The 22,684-nt window shown below is 36.4% G+C and overlaps 1 protein-coding gene across 2 annotated transcripts in view; it reads left to right on the forward strand.

The window, feature by feature from the left end:
- The window catches only part of ARAP2 (ArfGAP with RhoGAP domain, ankyrin repeat and PH domain 2), a 199,225-nt gene that overhangs the window by 40,851 nt on the left and 135,690 nt on the right, over positions 1-22,684 (forward strand). For both annotated transcript variants that reach the window (XM_036763354.1, XM_036763355.1), the window contains exons 6-8: positions 2,093-2,162; positions 8,999-9,119; positions 15,859-16,034. In XM_036763354.1, the coding sequence (XP_036619249.1) occupies positions 2,093-2,162; positions 8,999-9,119; positions 15,859-16,034 (367 nt within the window). The remainder of the gene's footprint in view (positions 1-2,092; positions 2,163-8,998; positions 9,120-15,858; positions 16,035-22,684) is intronic.

Raw genomic sequence — 22,684 nt, forward strand, 5'->3', positions numbered from 1 at the left:
AAGTCCTACTTTGAAGACTCTACTGTTCCCCCCTTAATTCTAGTGCCTTCCTCTCTGAAATTACTTCCCATCTATCTGCTTTGTATGTATATACATATGTGTAGGTATCTTGTTTGTATGTAGTTTTTTGCACGTTCCTTCTCCCATTAGAACATAAGCTTCTTGATGTTTAGGGATTTTTTTTGTCTTTCTTTGTATCCTTAGTGCTTGAGTACAGTGCCTAGAACCTCGTAGGCACTTAATCAATGCTTGTTGACTCGATTACTGCCTATTTTAATGTGGGATCCTGTGTAAGTTGCCTGACCTCTTTGGGCATCCACCTCTCCATCTGTAAAACTGTCAGTGATGGAGCAGGTGGGGCATTGCATGAGATGATCTCTTAAATATCTTTAGTTTTCAATCCTATGATTTAGACTAGGGCCACCATCATCTCCTCTCTCTCACCCCAACGATCTCTTTATTCAACAAATAAGGAAACTGAAGATGAGATAGGTAAAGATGTCTTATTTAAAATCACATAAAAAGTAGCAGAGCCAGAGGTAGAGGCCATGTTTCTTCCATCAGAGGTGGCCAGTGTTCTTTCCATTATTCCAAGCTTCCAGTTGAGTGCTTTTTTTTTTTTTTTGCAGCGCCAAAGCTGTCTTGGACAACACACACATGCCCAAAAATGCCATTGGTAGTGCTGGAGACACAGGCAAGATTTAGTTCCAAAGGAAGGAGACAGAGAAGCAGTAGGAAAAAGCAGACTATATTATTTTTTGATCCCATCCAATTAAGTTGCATAACTAATTTCAATAGCATTGTGAAGGTTTTGTCTATACAAATTTCTGAATTTATCCTTCTTTGTAGCATATCTTCATAAATCATGCTTAAAAAAAGATTAGCTAAAGCTGTCACTATAATAATTAACATAGAAAACTCAGTGATTCTTTTGGAGTAACATGCAGCTATAACATGGAGTAACATGGATTGTGAGTCCATAAAGGCAAGGATTATGTCGTGTCTAAACTTAATATCTGACACAGTAACTAGGACAGTGCTCTGAACATAGTATAAATTGATTAGTACTCATTTATGGTTGAACAGAAGTGCTGCATGGGTCAGTGCTGTCTTCTGAAAGCCTTAAGAATGGTTTACCAGTTAGCATTGTAATGAGTCATCATTTTTAAGCATTAAAACAAACAAAAAACAACTGGGGCCACAAAAGAAAGAGATGGGAATAGCTGAGATATCGTTTTTATTGATTTTGAAATCATTTCTATCTATACAGATCATTTCCCATGTAGCAACATCTATTCTTGTGCACTTGACCTTGCTGAAATTAGTGAGCCACTTATGGTTATTCAAAACTATTAGAGTTAGCAATTCTCGAGTTAAGAGCGGTAGTCAAGACCAACCCTTGACTGAGTAGAAACTAATTGGATTGTCATTCCCTGCCTGTTAGTATCATCAAAGTAAAATTTTCAAAGCCTGAATGGGAGATATGAATTCTTAAAAAATTGCTTTTCTATCAGAGCAAAATAGACTTCACATAACTAAAAACTCACTTTTAAATTGTGCTAACCCATTTTAGTTTGTTTGTAGTGGTCCTGGATGGTTCTCTTCATTTCGTGAAGGCTTTTACTTAAATTAGAATAGATTTCATTATGTTATTTTATTATATTATTTTGCTCTAGTTGTGTATTAGTAATGCTCAGATGCTCCCCAAAAGGTATTTGTACTAAATGTACTGAAGACTTACAATAACTTTACCTTTGAAATTGCTACATTAAGGTAAATAAGCAGTGCTTGGGAACTATGATAATATTTTGATATCCATTAAACTTTGTATTGAATGTGTATTCATACATAGCATCTATTCATACTAAAGACAAAGAAGTATAGAAATATTATCATTTTAGATCTTTGTGCTATTCACTTTCTTGCCTTTCCAAAAGAATGCAATTATAGACATTCTCCCCTTCCCCCCAACCCCTCCAACTTTTAAGAGTAGTTTAGAATGTGCACTGAATGCTAAAATTAGAAATACTTTTGTTAAGGTCTCAGCCTCACAGCAGATTGAAAATAAATAAACATATTCTTTATTTTACAGAAAACGTATGTTTCAGAAGCGATGGGTGAAATTTGATGGCTTTTGCATTTCTTATTATAACAATGAAAAGGTAAGTGAAATTTATGAAATAGTATTTACTCGTTTCTCTCTTCTTTGGATCATTGTCTATGTAACACCATCTCTTGGCTCTTTCCCAGATATGAATTTACAGTGGCCAAAGGGTTTGGAATATCAGGTTCTCATGTTAATCTTAAAAGTCTGCACCCTATCCTAACCCTTTATCTCACAAACCTACGCCGGTAGGCTTCCTGTTAACAATCAGGCAGCAAATAAAATTAACTCTTAGCAAAGGCTTTTACTAAGATAGTTTTGTACAAAATTTTGCTATAAAACATTCTTCCCATAAATTGAGGGTGTGCTTTTCCATTAATATAAACAGCACCAGTAGGAAAAGTATACTCAAACTTAAGGTACAATAGTAATGAGGGTATAGGACTGTGTATAGGATTGTGTATGCCTGCCTCTCACAGGGTGCAGCGACTCCCACTCATTCAGTGGCTTTCCTTCAAAGCTACATGGCTGATGGGAGTAGGGAGGAGAAATTCCTTCCTTTACTGCTGCTATGGTCTTCTACACAGGCAAGTCCAAGCCTGCAATATCTCCCACTTTTGAACTGATGAAATTTGCCTACACCTTAGCTATTTAAAGCTCCCAAAGAGATCACAGGGCGTTATAACTTATTAACAAATTAAAACCGCATCGTGTGTGACCATATTTTGTGTGAGTATATCAGCTGAGCTGGAGGTGGTGCAGTGGAAAGTCATACCCCTCTCACCTTCTAGTTCTAACCATCATAGTCATGACAATGATAGTGATGGCTGATGTTAGTATAGCATTTTAAAGTTTGCAAAGGAATCTGTATATGTTACCCAGTTTTTAAAATTTGTAACAGTCTTGTGACTTCTGTAAGACAGGTATTATCTCCTTTTTACAAATGAGGAGAATTAGACTCAGAGAAGTTAGTAGTGGAGACAGAATTCAAACCCAGATTTAACTGACTACAAGTACAGCACTCTGTGTATTATGCTGATTTTTTCCCTCTCCTCTACTATGGCTTCTTTTCCTTTCTCTATTATATTGTGAAGAACTGACAATGACTTAGCAATTACATCTGCAAATTCTTTCAGTTTCCTGAGATGTGTTTCATCTAGGCCTGGTGATTTGAACTCATTGAAAGGAGCTGGATAACCTTAACATCCCTTTATAATGAATTACCTATTAGCCATTTTTGTTTCATATTTCCCAATTGGAAGTCATTCTTGTAGAGAAAGCACAAGGAAAGTAGAAGGTAGAACTGCTCAAGTCTAATCTCATATTGAAAGGAGATGGGGTGTGTGTGTGTATGTATGTGTGTGCGTGCGCGTGTGCGTGTGTGTGCACATGCATGTGTCTTCAACAAGACTGCTTGAGAGTCTTCCTTTTAATTTTTAAAACCACCCATTAGATTATTGAGTATTTAAATACTTAAATGGATCACAGGTACATAGATTTAGAATTTGAAAGAACTTTAGAGATTATTGGATCTGGAACCTTTATTTTATAGATGAAAACACTGAAACCCAGAAAGAGTTACCCAGCTAGTGTCAGAGTTAGGAATCCTTCCCAGTCTTGTAGACTCCCAGCATTCTGGCTGCTTCACCATTCTGTGTCTCATTAATAAAGAAGCTCCCTTCAGTGACGAAGATTGCTATCCATCTATGACTGCTCATTCTGTGTGATGCTTATTAATGTCCTCCCCAAAGTCTGCCGTGGTGGTGGTGGTGGTGGTGGTGGTGGGGTACTCGACTAGCTCATCTTCTCTTTCTGTCATACGTTTCCCTGACAACATCTTTTATTCCTTGTCCTTAGGAGTTTCTCGTTGGTTATATGCCTATTTACACCCACTCTACACCTCCCCATTGCTTTTTATGTTATATTCATTTTAAGTTCTTTGGAGACTGCTGTCTTTCATTTCTTGTTGCCACACAGAAAGACCAGACTTAAAGAGGTAAGCCTTTGTTTTCCAGGTAGCTAGGTGGCTCAGGAAATGGTGTGCTGGGCCTAGATTCAAATCCTTAAAGCATCACACAAATAACTTACAGTGACCTCTGAAATTCCATCCAATTCTTAAGATGCTGTGATTCTGCCATTAGGTTCTGGAACTAAAAGCAAAAACAAAATGGATTCAAAGACCTCTCTGAGGGCAGGAACAAGAGATGGCTAGTTGTAGCTTTTATTTATATCATTTATGTAATTGTATAACACTTAACTTTTTCATCAGTTTCCTATTATCTCATTTTGTCCTGAAACTACCTTATGATTTTAGAGTGCAAGTAGGACACATAGTTGATATTCAGTAAATATTTGTTGAATAAATGAATAAACAGATTGTTATCATTTCCGTTCTGTTGAGAAAACTTTCACACACCTAAAACTGGCAAGAAATCCCATTTCTCCATTTTCTTTTTTCCCCTGGTAAGAGAAAAATAATATACTTTGACAATTATGAAAAGATAAAAGGGGAATGAAGAAACAACTATACCTCTACGTTTCTTTTGATTTTAAAGAGGAAAGCAAGCTAAAGTTTGTAAAAGTGAGCCATACTTTGCTAAATGTTTGGAAATCTCTTCAATCAACAAGTAGATGGAATTTCTAAAAATGTTTTTTTTTTTCTTTCTGAGAGAAGGTCTAGATTCACCCGTTAGCTGTTGTATAATGACAAAATACCAGAAGAAACTGGCAGAAGCATGCTGACTGTGAGAGTGAGAAAAGGGTAGAGAGATGTCAAGTTTGAGTTGAGCTGCCTTCTTTACTTCTGAATAGGGCATTTAAACATCAGAGGATCTTGAAGGTGACTCAAGTTGAAACTGCAGAGGAGCCTGTAGGTGACTCAAATATAAACTGGCATGCTCTTGGCTACTTTACTTTTCAACTGGCCTTTAGGGCCCCACAACTGTCCTATGAATAATGGGTAAAATGATTTCCCCTAGACCTACCACCACTGGACCAGATGCTTTCAACTTCAGCACTCCCACTTCTTATGAGTAGTAAAGTAGTGAAGCCTTTTACAGATGCAGTAGTTATGGTTTTTAATTTGGAGGATTTCTGTAAATCAAATGTAGGTTTTTAAAGGCTGCTCTAGTGAAGCCCCAGGCCTATACTAAGGTAAGAAGCCTCCAGATGATGGCATGGTAACAAATGATGCATTCTTTGTCTCAAAGACCAGCCTAATTAAGCTCAGAAAGATTCTTCCCCAAAAGTCTGAAGATGATGAATTTGTTTGACCACATTAAGTTGTGAATATCATATAGTAATTTAGAGATGGACTTCAGTCTTCATTAATGAAAGAGTTACAAACTGATAAAATCATGAATCATTGAAAATTTAAAGTCTATGTCAAGAAATACAATTTATAAATACTCATCTTTAGATGAACTGAAATTCTTAATTTCTCATTGTGCTGTTTCCATTAAAAATACCACAGTCTTCCAAGAATATCTGATGATCCTTCAAGGAAGGATATTCTGCATGGGAGTGGGTAGTATTTTTCTAAAGGATAAGTCTGAGGGAAGAGGCTGGAGGACTAGCTTGCCAGATAAGTTAGCAATGACATGTTTTATTGGAACTCTAATACCAACATCAGTGTCATGCTAGCCTACATACTGCTTCCTACCCTCCATCAAATTTGTGTCGTGCTTTGGCACTGGTGATCTGATAATAAACATACTGCAAGGCAGTCTACTATGCAGATTGTCATTTACCTATACAATTGCCTACAATCAGGAAAGGAAACAGGTTTGAACTAGTATTTAAGGAAGATGTACATGTCCGGATTTTTAAATTAGGTGCCCCCTTTAGAAAAGTAGCAAAGCAAAACTCTATATTTATCTAAACAAAACCCCATTTTTGTCTTGTTCTTGGCAGCGTAAAGCCAAATAGCTTCAAATGCAAAAGTCAACAGAATATTTGGAGATGGTGTTGCTTCTGGGTGTTATTTCCTGAGAACATACAATCTTCTTTCCACCTCGATTTAAGAATCAGGGTGAAAAAAGTGGCCAAGTATGGTGATTGCTAGTGAGACCACAAAATCTTGTTTCCTAGGGTGAGAGGTACCACACGATGAGACAATGTTACAATATGTATCATAACTATAGTAATATATGAATAAGAATCAGGAGTCCTACGACAAAAGACAACAAAAACCTTTTCATAACATCTCTAATACTCCATATCACCATTTTTGGCAAAGTAAAGATTATTGCCAGTAAACTGAAACTTAAATGAACCAAAGTCAAACCAAAAGTTAAGGAAACTCTAAAATACACGTTTAAGATAAAGGCTGAAAGCATTATCTTCTCATGAATCCTCCAAAATAGTATATTTTAAATCAGTTTTAAGTTTGAAAAGTAATTAATTTAATAATTTTCTCCAAAAATTAGATTCATATTACTTCCATGCTGGTATAGATTTTGCTTTTACAAGTTATATGTTGTTGTAGCCAAATGGTTAAAACCCATGGCGAATATACAGAAAGTGGGCTTGAGTCGCTGTCAACCAAAAGAGACTTACTTCAGTGAGACCGTATGGATCAGAGAGGACATTTTGGATGTTAGGGTTTTTGAGATCATTTCATCATAGATTTAGAGCTGGTAGTGACCTTAGAAAGCATCAAGTCCAAACTCCTCATTTTACAGATGGGGAAGCTGAGGCCTGGAGAGGTTTGCCCAGGATCACAGAGTTAGAGTCTGAAGCTGGGATTTGAACCTTCACATCCAGTGCCCTATCTACAACACCCACAAGTTCTGATTTCCTTAGTGACAGGGATTGTACTTTCTCAGACTAATATCATGTTCAAATGTCACACAACTTGATTGTTCTAAGTTTCTCTGTTATTACAGAGATACAGTTCCTAACAATTAGAGCACTCTAAAAAGTTGTGTGGAGTGCCTCAGGAAGTCGTGGCTTCCCTTTCACTAGAGATCTATAGTTGAGTGAATTATTCATTTATCAGTTGGTCTCTTCCAGTTCTGAAGTTTTGTGATTCCTCCTCCTCCTCCTCCTCTGCTCCCCCCAATCTCCCATAAGTTACGCTAGCCTCCTAGTCGGTCTCCCTCTTGATTCCATTTGCATATAGCTGTCGAAGTTACCTCCTTAGTTAAGCACAGATCTAATCATGTCATCACTGTGCTTAGAAAACTTTTGTGAGTTCCTTTTGCTTCTCAGATCAAATATGTTATATCCTGGCTTGACATTTAAGCTTCTCTACAATCTGGCTTCCACCTCCCTTTGCCGACTCATTTTATATCACTCCCATTCACACGTTGTATATTTCAATTGAACTGAACTAAGAGTTGTCTTCTTAATTTGTCTTGTTTCCTGCCTCTATTCTTTTGTCAGTCTTTGAGAACACTTTTCATCTTCATCTATAGTTATTGAAATCCTCTTAAAAGAACTGGTTCAGGTGCTGTCTTAGTATATAGCATTTCTTGAGCTTCCCCATCCCCAAGGCCACCAAAAGTATTTGCTCTGCATTCCACTTTTTTTTTTTATCCTAGACTATGTCTCTGGGTCTCCTCTTTGTTTTTATCATACTTTAAAGGAGTGGCATCAAACTTAAATAGAAATGGGGGCCACTAATCCATAGTAAGGATTCTTGAAGGCCATATATTGACTTAGTTTTAAAATGTCATGGTATCTGTATTTTATTATATTTTTATTTATTTTGTTAAATATTTTGCAATTACATTTTAATCTGGCTTGGACTGTGTGAAGCAGTGTTGTGGGCTGCATATGCAGCCTGTATGCAAGTTTGACCCACCTGCTTCAGAGTAATAGCTGTGTCATTTTCCCTCTTCCTTTCCTCTCCTCCCTCCTACCCTTCCTCCTTCTCTTCCCCTTCTTCTCCCTTTCTCTCTCCTTGTCCTTCTCCTGTTTCTTTCTGTTTCCCTTCTCCCCATCTCTTATCTTCCCCCTTCCTCACTTCCTTTGCCCCCCTTCCTCTTTCTCCTTTCCCCTCACCCTCTTCCCTCTCCTGCTTCCTCAGCCTCTCCCTTCTTCTCCTTTTCCCTCTCCTCCTCCTTCTTCCCACCTTTCTCTGCCCCACTCCCATCCTCCTTACCCTCCCCAAATCCCTCCTCCTCCTCTTCCTTCCCCACAGTGCCCACTTCAGTGTTTGACATACAGCAGGTGCTTAGTAAAATCTCAGACTTGAAATAGAAACTAAGTGACCATCTCTCAGATGTTGAAGAGAGGATTCTGTCTTGCATGAGAAAGTAGATTGTCACCTCTGTAAACCTAAAAGCATTCCATAAATAGCTGATAGGTATGAATACCACTGTCGTGTATTTGGGTTTCTTATTGCGAACAGCCAACCTTTCTTTGAATTTACTTAATAATTTTCTATAGATGTGGAAGTATTAAGGAATGTAATTGTAATTTTAAGAATTCCTCCTATGAGCTGCTTACTTAAGATAGCTAAAATTCTTTAAGAAGACTCTTTCAGGTGCTTAGACTTAGGTGATTTTTCATAGCTGATAGAGAAAAATAGACAAATGTGAAACATTTTAGCTACAGTACCTGTGATAGCCAGCAGATGCCTGCAAACACCATAAAATAATTGTGAATGAACTACTTAGAGAGCAGAGTCACGGAATAAATTCATTGCTGTTTCTTGAGCTAATTTTCAGTCTTTGGAGTAGGTTTGTGTTTTTAAGTGAACAGTAAGGTAGAACAGAATATATAGAAGAAATAAGAGAGATAATATGATTCTTTAGAAACTACATTAGTGTGGGCATGTGGTACCATTTTGGGGATTGACAATGATATTGCAAAATGAAATTTGGCATTATATTTCAGAATAAGGACAGTTAAGTTTCACTAATCTGTGTTTTTCTCCCTAAAATGTAGGAGGTATATTCAAAAGGAATAATTCCTCTCTCTGCTGTATCAACAATCCGGGGTCAGGGAGACAGCAAATTTGAAGTTGTTACATCACAAAGGACTTTTGTATTTAGAGTAGAAAAAGAAGGTAAGTTTAATTTCTAGTCACTATAATTTAAAAAATTAGAAAAGTTCACACTGATATCTGCATTTATGTATAGCACATGATTTATAAATATCTGATAACATGATAAATTATACTAAGTTTTAGGAATAGGTTTTAAAAATTTTTTTGAGATCTTTTGAGTATCATAAAAATTACATTGTAATGAGTTGGTTGATTCTGGGTTCCATTTCATTAACCTCTAAACAAAGGATGAGAATTCTTTAGCCCTGACAAACACAACATTTCACTATATTTGAGAAAATGACCTTGTTGCAATTTTGGCTTTGACTAATTTTGTATAAATAAAGGCATTTTTACTTTAATTATTAGATTTTGGTCTGACTTCATATGTATCCTAACAAACACCCCGATGTAAGCACCCAAAAATGTATTCCCTCAAAACAAGTTGGAATCAACAGTACAAGTCCCCTTCCATGTTTCTTCCTATTCCTAAATGAAAAGGAAGGATGTATTTTTTTAACTTATTTCGACACTATTGTTATACATTTTATTTAACCTAAATTTTGTTGCCTTTTAGTGCTTTCTTTATTTGCTTTGTTGAAATCATATAGATTGACCTTATGTTTCTTCTTTCTTTATTCTGTGTTAGTTCATATGTCTTTCCATGCTTCTCCGAATTCTTGATATTTATCATTTTTATGGAATAAAGAATATAGTCCATTACCACAATTTGTTCAGCATTCCCAAATCGTTTGATACCTAGTTTGCCTATAGTCAGTATTAATATAATTAATGCTGATAGAATTTTTTTTTTTTTTGTAAAAATGCATCTTTTCGTCTAGGCACTGATCTCCTTGGATTACAAATCCATTAGTGGGATCTCTGGAGCATGGGCTGTGAGCAACCTGAAACTTTTCTTGTTGATTTCCAAATTGTATTCCTTATTTGTTAGAATAATTCATAGCCCCACCAGCAGTGAATTAGCATGCTTGTCTTATTTTGGGACATTTTAGCATTTAAAAACCAGCAAATGCATTTTTCAAGGCCAGTGGTTTGGCAAGGAATGTTACCTTTTCACCAAAAAAAAAAATCATTGAATCCATCTGCTATGACGCACTGATTAGAATATGCTATTTAAAAGTAGAACAAAGTTCATAGATGAAGTCTAAAATTCTAAAGTAGTCCTAAAATATATGTATTTTGCTTACTTGCAGGTACATAAAAGTAACCAAAATATGGCTAATGCACTATTGCCCTAGGCAGTGTGCTGCTTCATCAGTAATAACATGGACTTATATTTTGCCTTAGTTTTTGCAACATTTGTTATTTTTGATTTTTCTGTCATTACTTACTTCCTATACACTGTCAGATGCATTATCTCTTTTGATCATCCCAGCAAACCTGTTATAGGCAGATTAGCTATTGTTTTTATTTTATAGACAAGGAAGCTGAGGCTGAGAATTTAAGTCATAGAAAACAGCTGAGATAATAGTGAAAGTAACAATAGATTTGGAGTCAGAAGATGTGGATTTGAACGCTAGGTCTGCTCACTTAGTAATTGAGTGATTGTAGAGCAGTCATTTAACTTCTTTAAACATCAGTTTATTCAGTCTGTTAAGTAGGTATAGTCATGTCTAAACTGCGTCTCACAGGCTTGTTGTGAGGATTAAAAAGACAGATGCTTTGTAAACGAATGCCTTCATTTGTTAGCTCTCGTCACTAGTTATTATTTTTAAGTGAGATAATGAGAGTCATATTGCTTGTAAGTAGTAGGACCCAGAGCATAGAACTTAAGATTATTATGCACAAGTAAGCCAACGGTCAATAAGCATTTATTAAGCGCTCACTGTGTTCCTGGCACTGTGCTAACCACTGAGACTACAAAGACAAAAATATTCCCTGCCCTCAAGGAGAGACAGCATGTCAGTAACTCGGCCATTCGAGATATGTAGCATGTATGGAAGGTTGCTTTAAAGGGGAACGTGTAAGGAGGACCTGCAGAGGCTTCATGAAGAAAGTAGTAGTTGAGTTGAGTTTTGAAAGAATCCAAGGAAGCTAAGATGTGGAGCTGAGGATGAAGGACAGTCCAAGTATGAATGCCAGCAGGTAGGAAGGCATGAAGACTAGATGTAATGTCACGTGTGAGGAACAGCAAATAGGCCAGTTTATGAATCAGAGGGGAGTAAAGTCTATGAAAAATGGAAAGGTAGGATGGAGACAGGTAATAAAGAAGTTTAAGTGCCAAAAGAGTACTTTATGATTGATCTTGAAAAAAATAGAGATCTACTAGAGTTTATTGGGTGGGGGGGGGGAGAAACTGATGGGGGGGGAGAGAGAGAGAGTGTCAGAGTCAGATCTGATCTTTAGAACGATCACTTTGGCAGCCAACTAACTGAATACACATACACACACATGCATACACACACATATGTATATGAAGAGATATTGAAATGAAAAGATTTGCTGATAGACTGGATATATGGGATTAGTGAGAGTAAGGATTGGAGTATGACACCAGTATTGCATGCCTTTTTGACTGGGAGGATGGTTGTGCTTTTGATAGTAATATGAAGTTCAGAAGAGAGGAGGTTTTGGGAGAGATGTAATACACTTTGTTTTGGACACACTGATTTTGAGATGTCTTTGGGAAATACAGTATAAGATATCTAAGAGATAAATAGGGATGTGGGACTGTAGTTCAGGAGAGATTAGATATATAGATCTGGTAATCATTAGCATGGAGGTGATAATTGAACTCATGGAAGGTAACAATCACCAAGTGAGATACAATATAGACTAGGGAAAAGAACCTTGGCGGGGTGGGACACTGTGGCCATGACATGGATAAAGAACCACATAAGTCCTGCATAAATGTTGTTGTTATTATTAGAGAAGATCCAGAAGTGTGCAGTATCATTACAGCCTAGATGGAAGAGAGTATCTCAGTGCAGAAAAGTGTCAACAGTGTCCAAAGTTGCCGGGAGATCAAGAAGGATAAGGACTAATAAAGGGCCATAGGATTTGACAATTAAGAAATCACCTGTGACTTTGGAGATGGCAGCTTTAGTTGACTGATAAGATCCAAAGGTAGGAAAAAAGAAGGTTTGAGGAGAATGAGAAGGCAGGATGGAGAGCTGTCTAGTGTAGATGGCAGCAAACACAAATGATTTTTAATAGTAACGTTTGATCCTCAAGTATTTTTATAGTAAAAGTAATAACCTTTCAGAGTTTTCTTGTATGTTATTTCACATTGTGCTTATCTTTTGACTATTACAAGTATCCGACTGGAAAGAACTGTGATGCAGAATATGTTGTTCTTAGAAAGCCCTTTTTAGTTTAATTCTGTGTGTATTCTTAAATGCAGAAAGTTTATATTCAGTTAATCTACTAAGCTTTTCTTAAGGCACAACTATGTGCCAGATGATTTGCTAGTGCTAAGGGTTCATATAAAAAGAATGAAGTAAGTGTGAATCTCAAGGACCTTACCTTCTAAGGACACATTTGAAAGGCTGACAAAGTGATTATCTTCTATTGCCACACCCTGACCAGGTAACAGCAGTAGCAAAAAAGGTGGCTATTTAAACATGCTCTTTTAAAGCCTGAAAGGATATAGAACAGAGAAAAGTTGTAATTGTGCACAGTCCAAGAAGAAATGGGGATTTAATGTAATACTAAACTGAGATCTGCCACACATATTTGTAAATGAAAGTGAATAGGTGTCAGCCCTAAGCATTGTACAAAATGCAGAAATCCGTGGGGAAGAGAGCGAGAAAGCTTGCCTACTTCCCAGCTTCCCCGACTCAGTGTCACAACATTATTTTATTTGAGATTCTCTGACTTCCCAGAATATTCTATCCCTCATCTCCAAAAGTAATTATTTGAGCATCTGCCAAAGCCAAGCAGAAATAATTTCTGTAATATTTATTGTTTTTTGAAGTATCAGTGCCAAAGCTTACCTCCATTATCATAGATAATTAGAATCAACTCTGTAGCGATGTCAGACTTTACATTCTTGCTCATCCACTTCCTGGTAGTCATTTAGGTACCGAAGAACCACATAATTCTTTGAGATTACAAGGGGGATATTTGTGGCACTTCATTAGTAATATGTTTACAAATCACAGGAAAATAGTTTTAGGAGACTTCTGAGGAATTGAAATATGCTGATACTGATCTGAAAATTGACCACTTCAATCCAGCTAATTATTAATTAAATTGTAAACAATGATTTTTATGGATCATTTAAAAACAAAAATAAATGTGCACTTTTCACTTGGCATGGCACCATGCTCCCTTATAAACTTTGTAGCAATCATGAATAATCCACAAATTGAACTTGGGTATTATAAAGGTTTTAGAAAGAAAGTATTCAACATTGGCATATTTGTCATAGACTTTATATATTTTCATGTCTCTGTGTGTAATGATATTGTTGATATTGGTACTCTCCATTAGAACAGTAATTAGAGTTTGTTTTTTTTTTTGTTTTTTGTTTTGTTTTGTTTTTTTTTTTTTGGGTGCCCACATCAAGCTTCACAAAATGTGTTTGGCTCAGAGTCAAATGAAATCAGTTGCATTTTTGAAGGGATGGAAGATAGACCCTGACACCAACCCTCATAGGCAAAAGACCATGGGGAATAATAATGGCAGGGAGGGAAATGTCACATAGACTGCAGTATCTAGGGGTAGGAAGGGTAGGAAGTTTCATCTGATGCCTTCCCATTTTAACTAATTACTTTTGCTAAGGAAGATCTGAGTTCAGATTTGACCTCAGACACTAGCTCTGTGACCTTGGGCAAGTCACTCAACCCTGTTTGCCTCAGTTTCCTCATCTGTAAAATGAGCTAGAGAAGGAAATGGCAAACCAGTTCAGTATTATGCCAAGAAAACCCCAAATGGGGTCATGAAGCTTCGAACACAGCTGAAACAACTGAATAACAACAAAAAAACCCTAGATACTAAGCTTAGTTTGTCTCTATATTGCTGAAAAAGTTAGAATTTTCTAAGTTAAGATATATTGAGAAAAAAAGTTCTAGTTGCCAAACCGTATGTATGCTTTTTCTCTTCTAATATTGGGCAAGATTGGGGAAATACTTTTTCATCTATAGCAATAAAATAACATCTTATGTATCTAAGCATCTTCTAAGTGAAGTGTAGTCATTGGGGAAATACGCAGTTACAGAAAACACAGTCCCTACCCTAAAAAGGTTTTGCAGGAAGTTAAAAAGTTTTTTCTCCTCTTTGAAGGAAAACATGTAAATATCAAGCCCCCACTCCCACCCCGATCTTTTATTCTGAATTTAACACTTTTCCTGGGAATGATGGATGTAAAGATACGCACACATGTATGTGTATATTTATACACATGTGTATATGCACACACACATACACATGACAAAGATCATTTAGGATTTTCTTATCAAAGACTAGGTAATCAGAGGCATATAAAATGCTAATGATTTTGCACTAGTGGAGTTGAAGATAATCCAAAAATCATTCAGATTTGGCTTTTGACCATATCTTTGAGCTCACATTTACGTATTATTTTGTTTGGTCTATGACAGTGGTGTCAAACTCAACTTGAAATGAGGCCACTATACTGTACGTGGAAGGATCCCTGCGGGCTGTATGTTGATTTAGAAAAGCACATTTTGACATTATATTCTATTATATTTTTATTTATTTGGTTAAATATTTCCCAATTATGTTTTAATCTCATTTGGGCTTCATTAAGAATGTTGTGGGCTGCGTGCAGCCTGGGGTGTGATTGTCACTTTGGATCTAGGCATAGATAAATGTCAGAATAATGAAGCTAAACCACTGAAGTTTTGTCATAGGAAGAACTGGGTACTGTCCCATTTTCTTCTGTCGTTGATCTTGTTTATCTCCTCACTATATATGATAATGTGGGCCATTGCTGTCTTCTGGCCTCTCTTGAAGCCATGTGGCATCTTACTTCCCCTTTGTTTGCTTTTAAAAGGCATGTCTAAAACTTTCTTTTTTTGTTTTCTTTTGATATCACATTAATTTTGTGTTACACCTCCTTCCCATGTTTACTTCTCTCTTGGAATGAAAAATAGTTAAGCAAAATCAACAGGCGTTAATATATCCACATCCGATAGTATATGCAGTATTCCATAGTGGAATCACTAGAATCTGTGGGAAAAGGCGAGTCCTTCAAAGCCTCAGGGGCATTGCTGGAAAGAGGAGGGCTCCCTTTCACTCCCTCTCTCCTCTCTGTGAATCCTACCCAGCCCCTACCAGGACCCTGCTTCCTTCTCTTTTTTTGCCGATAGTTAGATACTCAACTCTCCTCCTTCCATCTTGGAATTTGCCTATGACCTTGCTAATACAATAGCAGCCAGGTGGTGAGAAGGCAGTGAGTATTATTAATCTACTTGTAGATGAGGAGATGGTGCTTTTTTGTATTTGTGTATGGCTGGGTGTACAAACGCACTGATATCTACAAAATGGGAAAGAAGACCTTGAGAATGGGTCAAAAGTTGTCTTTGAAAAGGCAGGAACTGCTTGCAGTCTGCATCAATGCAGGGAGTAACAGCATTGATGAGATTATAGTCCTTTAAAGTACAGAAAGAAAATATATATATGTAGATATATAGATATATATAGTATAGAATAATATGTATAGTATAGTATAGAAGAAATGGCATATGTGCATACAGCATATAATATATCTTTAGGTGTATGTGTCTATACACATAAAAGTTTAGAGATTTATTTTCTGTGTCTTTTGTTTCAGAGGAGAGAAATGACTGGATCACCGTTCTGCTAAATGCTCTGAAATCTCAGCCACTTGCTCCTCAGTCTCGATCAGTTCTACCTGAGAAGTGTGGATATCTGGAATTAAGAGGATACAAAGCTAAAATTTTTACTGTGTTGAATGGAAGCAATGTGTGGCTCTGCAAAAATGAGCAGGTGGGCATTGTTAAAGTAATTATAAATTATCAGTATGGTTACGGTAATTAGAAATTGCCATCCCTTGGTATGACATGAACAACTACACTTTAACTGTCTTAGTCCTCATTGGCTCCTTGTATGAAGTATTCTTTGGCCCTTTTGTGAACATTCCACTAAAGAGTTTTATAAACGCTTTTGTCTTCGTTGTCCTCCATTTCTCCAGCAACAGGGAAGCTATTTAAAGCACATTTTGGTCTGGTCATTACCTTTTCAAGAAGTGAATAGAAGAACAATCAGGATTAATTTTTGAAAAGTTAGTCTTCAGCTAAAGCTACATAAATCCATCCCAAAGGGTAATTAAGAAGTGCTTAATCATTTCTTCTCAGATTCCAGCTGCTGTTAATCAAACAGGCATGGTTCTCTGCCTGCTGTGTTGCCCATGTGCTCCATTTCTATGGGGAAAAAAAAAAGATCGAGCAAGTATAGGTAGTTTCTGGAGTGCAACAGGTGTGTTTCTTTAACAGATGAAAACCCCTGGTGGTCAGGGCTCTAAGGGACTGGCTGAAGTTGGGATGCTTTTTGAAAAGCAGCATTGAGGTGCTAGTTTTCAGTTGGATCTTTATCGGATTTTGTTATTTTAAAAATATATTTTAGATGTCTTCTTAAAGTAGCATAGAGGTGCTGGTTTTTCATTTGATGTTTACTGGATTTAGTTACTTTTAAAATATGTTTTAGAGGTCTATTTTCCTAAATAGAAGCTTTAAAATCTTTCTAAACTTTGATTTGATATATTGGTAACATAGAATCACTGGTTTATAGCTGGAAGAGACCTTCGAGGCCCTCTTCATTTTATAGATGAAGAAATTGAGGCTGAAATTGGTTAAATGACTTATTTGCTATCTGAGTAGTAGGATGTACACTTGTATCCCTTCTCATATTTCCTGCAGCCAAGTGACTCAATATTTATTTTTAGCAGTTTAATTTTTTTTTCTATATCTGCTGTAATTTAAAAAGTAACACTGGTTTTCAGTTGCATTCTTATAATTAAGAATTTTATCTTTTCATCATTTTTTATCTCTTTCATTTTCTTTTTCTTTTCTACCTTTCCCTTATGAAGGATAAATGTCAAGTGCCATATGAAAAATTTTGTGAGGGTCTCAGAGTCTTTTGAGAATACTTATTTAATGTTAATAATCTTTTTAAAAAAATGCTGGCTTTCCTTTTGGTGTTTATTTGATTGTTAGTTGAATTTTAATTTGCATTAATCTCTGATTAATCTTTGATTTTGTCCGTATTTGTCAAATAGCTGTCTGGTTTGTGTGACTGAAACTTCTGCCTGTACCCTAAACCTTGCTGCCTCAGATTTCATATACCTTGATAGGTTACCTCACATGTATATCAGACAAATTGCACTTTTCAAGATTAGCTAGTACTGTGTAAATGCGTATTGACCTCATTTTATAAAATTCATTTTGTTTTCCTCTTCTTTTCTGTAGATAGGAGGGGACAAGTAGATGGTTGTTAGATGCAGCCATGTGAGATGAATGCTGTTTCATTACTATTTTCCTTTATCTGATCTGTCATCTCTCTGTGTGCAGGGGAACCAGCTGTATATTTGAATAAACAGCTCCTCAAGAACCACCCAGCCTTTATAGGTTCAGTTTAACTATGTCTGAATCTTATGGCACCGGTAGACATGATTCAAAGGGGAAAATGTTGAAATAAGTTTCGAATAGGAAGGTGTATTAGAAATATTATTAAAAATGGAAACCAAAAAAACCCTCTTCTCTTGTTGCGTAGTACCAGGTAATTAGTCTCTAGTTTTAAGATTATTTCTTCATTTAACTGAGAATTCTAGTAAACACAATACTCTAGAATCCAGCAGAGGGCCGTAGCGTTCTAAAAATCTTTTCTTTGGAAAAGGAGAATTGTTGTTATCCAGTAATTATGAGACAGATTTGCCAAAGATGTCCTAAAAGTCTGGTCAGTATTGGACAGCATAACCATGCTAGCACTACTACCAGTGAATTTTCTGAGTTTATTATTAATACAGAATGAAAAGATGCTTATTTAGTCGGTGTTAAGATCTAGATGATTTGTCTTTTTTTGTCTGCCCCTAAATGTGAAAGAGAACAAGAAATTGGGCAAGAGGGCATTATTTGACCCTTCCCATTTCCTGCAACACGCTGTGAAACCAGTAATGATTTCAGCACTTAGTGAGTACAGTACTAGAGAATACTTTAAAACCCTATACATTAAAAACATTTCTTATTTGTATTTTAAAATAATGTAGATATTAAAAAATTTAGTAATGTGTTTTTTTGGTCTTACCCTGTGATTAGATATCTGTAATTATAGTCAGATAATTTAATTGTGATTATGTATTTGAAGGAATGTTTTCCAGTAATTTGATCATGATTCATTAATCTTAGAATGGAGAACATCTAAAATTAAGCACCAGTTCAAGCCGTTGTGCTTTTTCTGTGTTGAGAGAGTAGAGGGGCTGTCTCATGAATGTTCCCTTTTCCTTTTTTTCTGGAAGGAAAAGTATAGGGGAATGGAATGGCCTGTGTTATTCTCTGTAGATAACAATGTTTCAGATAAGATAGTTCAGGAAAGGTAGAATGAGAATTAGGTAAGTTTAAATGTTGTTTCATTAGCCCTCAAGTGAACAGTCACTGTGATATCCTTCCAGAAAGGAAGAAAGGGAGTTTTCTGACACCAGTTGTATAATCTCTTCCTTCAGGATTTCTTACTGTATAGAACTAAAGGAGACATGACTGAAAAAAGTAGGGGCAGCTAGGTAGCATAATAATAGAGCACGGGCTCTGGTGTCAGGAGGACCTGAGTTCAAATGCAGCCTCAGACACTTGACACTTACTAGCTGTGTGACCTTGGGCAAGTCACTTAACCCCAATTGCCTTGCCTTCCCCCCTGCAAAAAAAAAAGTAGCTTCATAAAGTTGTATCATTTCTAACTGCCTGTTCGCTTTTTAAATGACCAAGATGCTCTTTTGAACTTTCCTTTTTGCAGCCCCCCTCCCTCCATTGTCTGTTTAACCTTCTGTCTTCCAGCCGGCTTAGCCCTTTTTAAAGAAAACAACTAAGCAAAACCAATCGAGACTGACCTTCTCTGTCTTGATATGCAGCATTTCTCTCCTGTTTTCCCTCATCACTATACTGAAAGGAGGGAGATATCTTTAATCATCTATTCTTTGGAACCAGGATTGGGCATTGCAGCTACTTAGTCTGATTTCCTTTTAATGTTCTTTTTGTGTACGTTATTATGGTAATTGTATGTATATCTTGCCTCTGATTCTGTTTATTTCACTCTAGTAGTTAATATGTCTTCCCATGTTTTTTCTGCCCTATTTGTTATTTCTTGTGGTCCAATATTTCATTATATTCACAGACCACAATCTGGTAAGTCATTCCCCAGTCACTGTTCAACTATGTTGTTGCCGTGATTTTTGGTGCCACAAAAATTATTCCTGTGAATATTTTGGTTTATATATAGAGGTTGCACTTTCTTTCTTTGGACTCCAGATTTATGAGTAGTAACCGGATATTTGGATTAAAGTTTATGAGCAGTTTTGTGACATTTTTCCTATAATTAAAAATTATTATCGGGAGTAGCGCCATCATTTCACAGCTTCACCCCTAGTGTTAGTACGCCTCTTTTCCTACAGCTTCTCAACATTGACTACATGTGTCTTTTATCATTTTTGCCATTTAGATGCATGTAAAGTGGAACATGAGTTCTTTTAATTTGTATTTCTCTTATTAGTAATTTGGAGCATGTTTCTCAAATATGCTTATTGCTAGTTTTCAGTCCTTTGTTAGAAAATCATTCATCCTTAGGAGCCCTTTTACATGATCAGCTCTTTCCTTAAACTAGAGAAACTTCTTTTTCCCTTTTGCAAGCATTCAAACCCTTTGTTTATTCTCACCGCTTGTGGGAGGGAAAGGGGAGAGGGATCTTCTTCAGCAGATGCATGAGAGAGAGAGTGTTGTTTGTCCCTTTTCATTAGCATGTTGAAATAATATAGGATGAGAGTTGTTTTTTTTTTTTTAAGGCTAGGGCCAAGAGCAACCCTGAAACCTTGCTATAAAATGCTGTCCTCAGGGATCTGGGTCATGGAATTGTATTATGGGGAAAATCGCTATAGCAATATTTTTTGGTATATTGGAAAACTAAAATTGTTTGATGGAGAGATCCAATACAGTTGCTGCAGTTGGTCATGTTATAATGAAACTCAACTGCATTTTAATTTATCTCATACTGAGTAATTAAAACCATCAACTTAAAAAACATTGTTTCTAGCTTAGGACACTGTAGGTCTTTAAGCCTCTGTATTCCAACGTGAACTTACCCATAACATTTTCTATGTAAAATTTTCTGGCTAATTAAGCAGAGAAAGCATTATTGAATTGTGTTAGCATATTAATAATCAGAACATTTAGCATATTCCTTAAGAAGAATGGTGATGTACAGCGTAATAACGTATATAAACTAAAGGTGCTACGCTTTTTAAGCCTATGAAGTACTGTGATGAAAAATTTTCTTCTCGGTTTGAAGGTTAAACTTGCATAATTTATATGTATTAGTATGGGAGTTACCATACCAAATTAATTAAGGTATTCATTTTAACTTGTATAAACTTGAATACAGACATACTTTCATTCTTTTAAAGTGTACTTCAAATTATGAACTTTATTCCCTACTTGAGTTAAATTCTCCTGGGGCTTAGGTTATTCCCTGGGGTTTTAAAGTGGCATTAACTCTTTTTTGCCTTTAGATAGCATTTACTGTATACAGTTATTGCCTTGGGTGTGGAATTTAATCTTTACATTTTCAACTTGTGAGGTACACACAGTATAAACAGCCTAAGGTTTCTTTGCATAGGTAATTTAGTTCTATAAGACTTCCAGGGTTCTAAACCACATTCTTGTAGCCTGAAATAGTCTATTGAACTTGTAAAAGCACTTAATCACATAACATGGTTTATACGCTGGGCTCAGCATATTTTCTAAATGTTATTTTCTAAAGGGAAAACAAAATATCGCCAATAATAAACATTTTAGGAATACTTTAAGAGTGTTTATACCTTAACCTTCTGCAAAGCATTATATTTCTTTAGGCCAGGCTTAGTCCATTACCCTTTCTGTATTAGAGCTCAGTGAATTTTCTCGATGGTGTTGAAGTGTGCGATGTGACACTGTATTTCAAAGTTGATGGTGGTGCCCTTGGCACTAGGAACCAGAGAAAGCAAAATTGACATGAAAACGGAATGGACATACAGTCCCTTGATATATTCCTAAACACCTGGCCTAAGCTTTCAATTCTTCCTTTCTTTTACATTTTCTAGCAGTCCACTTGTTGAAGTTGAATTGGTAGAGGAGAGCTGCCTATTTCACTGAGAAAAATGGGAGGCATTTACCCTTGCCTCCCATCTTAAAATCCTAAGAACTTAGCACCATTGCCTATTTTTTCCTTAACACTGCTTTGTCTCCTGTCTCAGAAAGAAGAATCACCACATGAAGCTAATCACTATCACTGTACTTGTTTTTCTTCCCCTCCTACTTCTAACAGAATTTGTTCCATCTCTCCTTTGTTCTTTCTTTTGATTTGTCCCCAGATACACTCAGGTCTCCAGGATCCTATATTATTTAAATGACCCTTGACCCTTCTACCCATCCCGCTGATGCCATCTTTTTCTTCCCTTTCAGTGCCAGAATTCCAGGGAAAAGGGGAATTGTCTTACATTAATATCATCTTGCCCATTGCCTAGCAGAGCTCCCTGCTGTATTGAATTGTATTGGAGTAGGATGACAGTGAGTGGGATGCAAAGCCAGGACAGGAAGAGGTTCAGAAGCTTACACTAACAAATAGTTCAGGCTTAATATTACCACACTAAGTTTAATAACTATTTTACTATATCTTTATAATAGAAATCCACAGTTTTATATACAGTCTGTCTATTTGTGTATTAAAATGTTCGTATTTGTCAAGGTGACTTAAAGGAAGGAAAAATCGTTATAATCATTTGGGATTTGTAACCTCTTCTGCTTTGTCAGTTATCTAGGTTTAAAAAATTATCTTGTTGATTGTGCTTTAGCAATGAACGTTTATATTCTTCAACGTATAAAAACAGTTTTGCTAAGACTCGTGGAAGAGGCGTTGGGGTAGAGTGAGGGGAGGAAAAAAAAAAACACCGCATTTGGTGTCTTACGATGTGGTCTTGAGCTTGTATTTCTGACTAGTTCCGTTTCCTCATCTGCAAAATGAGAATGATATTCTCACCTACCTCCAGAGGTCCATTGTGAATGTAAGATGACATTGTATTTGTAAAAGACTTCATATACTTTCCATACTATATAAATATTAGCTATCCTCTTTCATCATCATCATTATTATTATTACATAAATCCATAACATCCCAAACAACTCATTATTCCCCCTTTAAAACAACCATACATCTTTCAAATTCAGTTATTTCTGTTGAGAACACCACCATAATTCTTGTTGGTTATCCACGTTTTTAAACTTCAAGTCATCCTGGGTTTTACTCTTGCCTCCTGTCCAGTGCCAAGTTCTTGCCAGTTCTCCCTCCACATTATTTCTCCCATCTCTCCCATTCTCTCAGTTCATGTAGCTACTACCAAAGT

The sequence above is a fragment of the Trichosurus vulpecula genome, chromosome 6 (genome assembly GCF_011100635.1).
Source record: "Trichosurus vulpecula isolate mTriVul1 chromosome 6, mTriVul1.pri, whole genome shotgun sequence".
NCBI classification, from domain to species: domain Eukaryota; kingdom Metazoa; phylum Chordata; class Mammalia; order Diprotodontia; family Phalangeridae; genus Trichosurus; species Trichosurus vulpecula.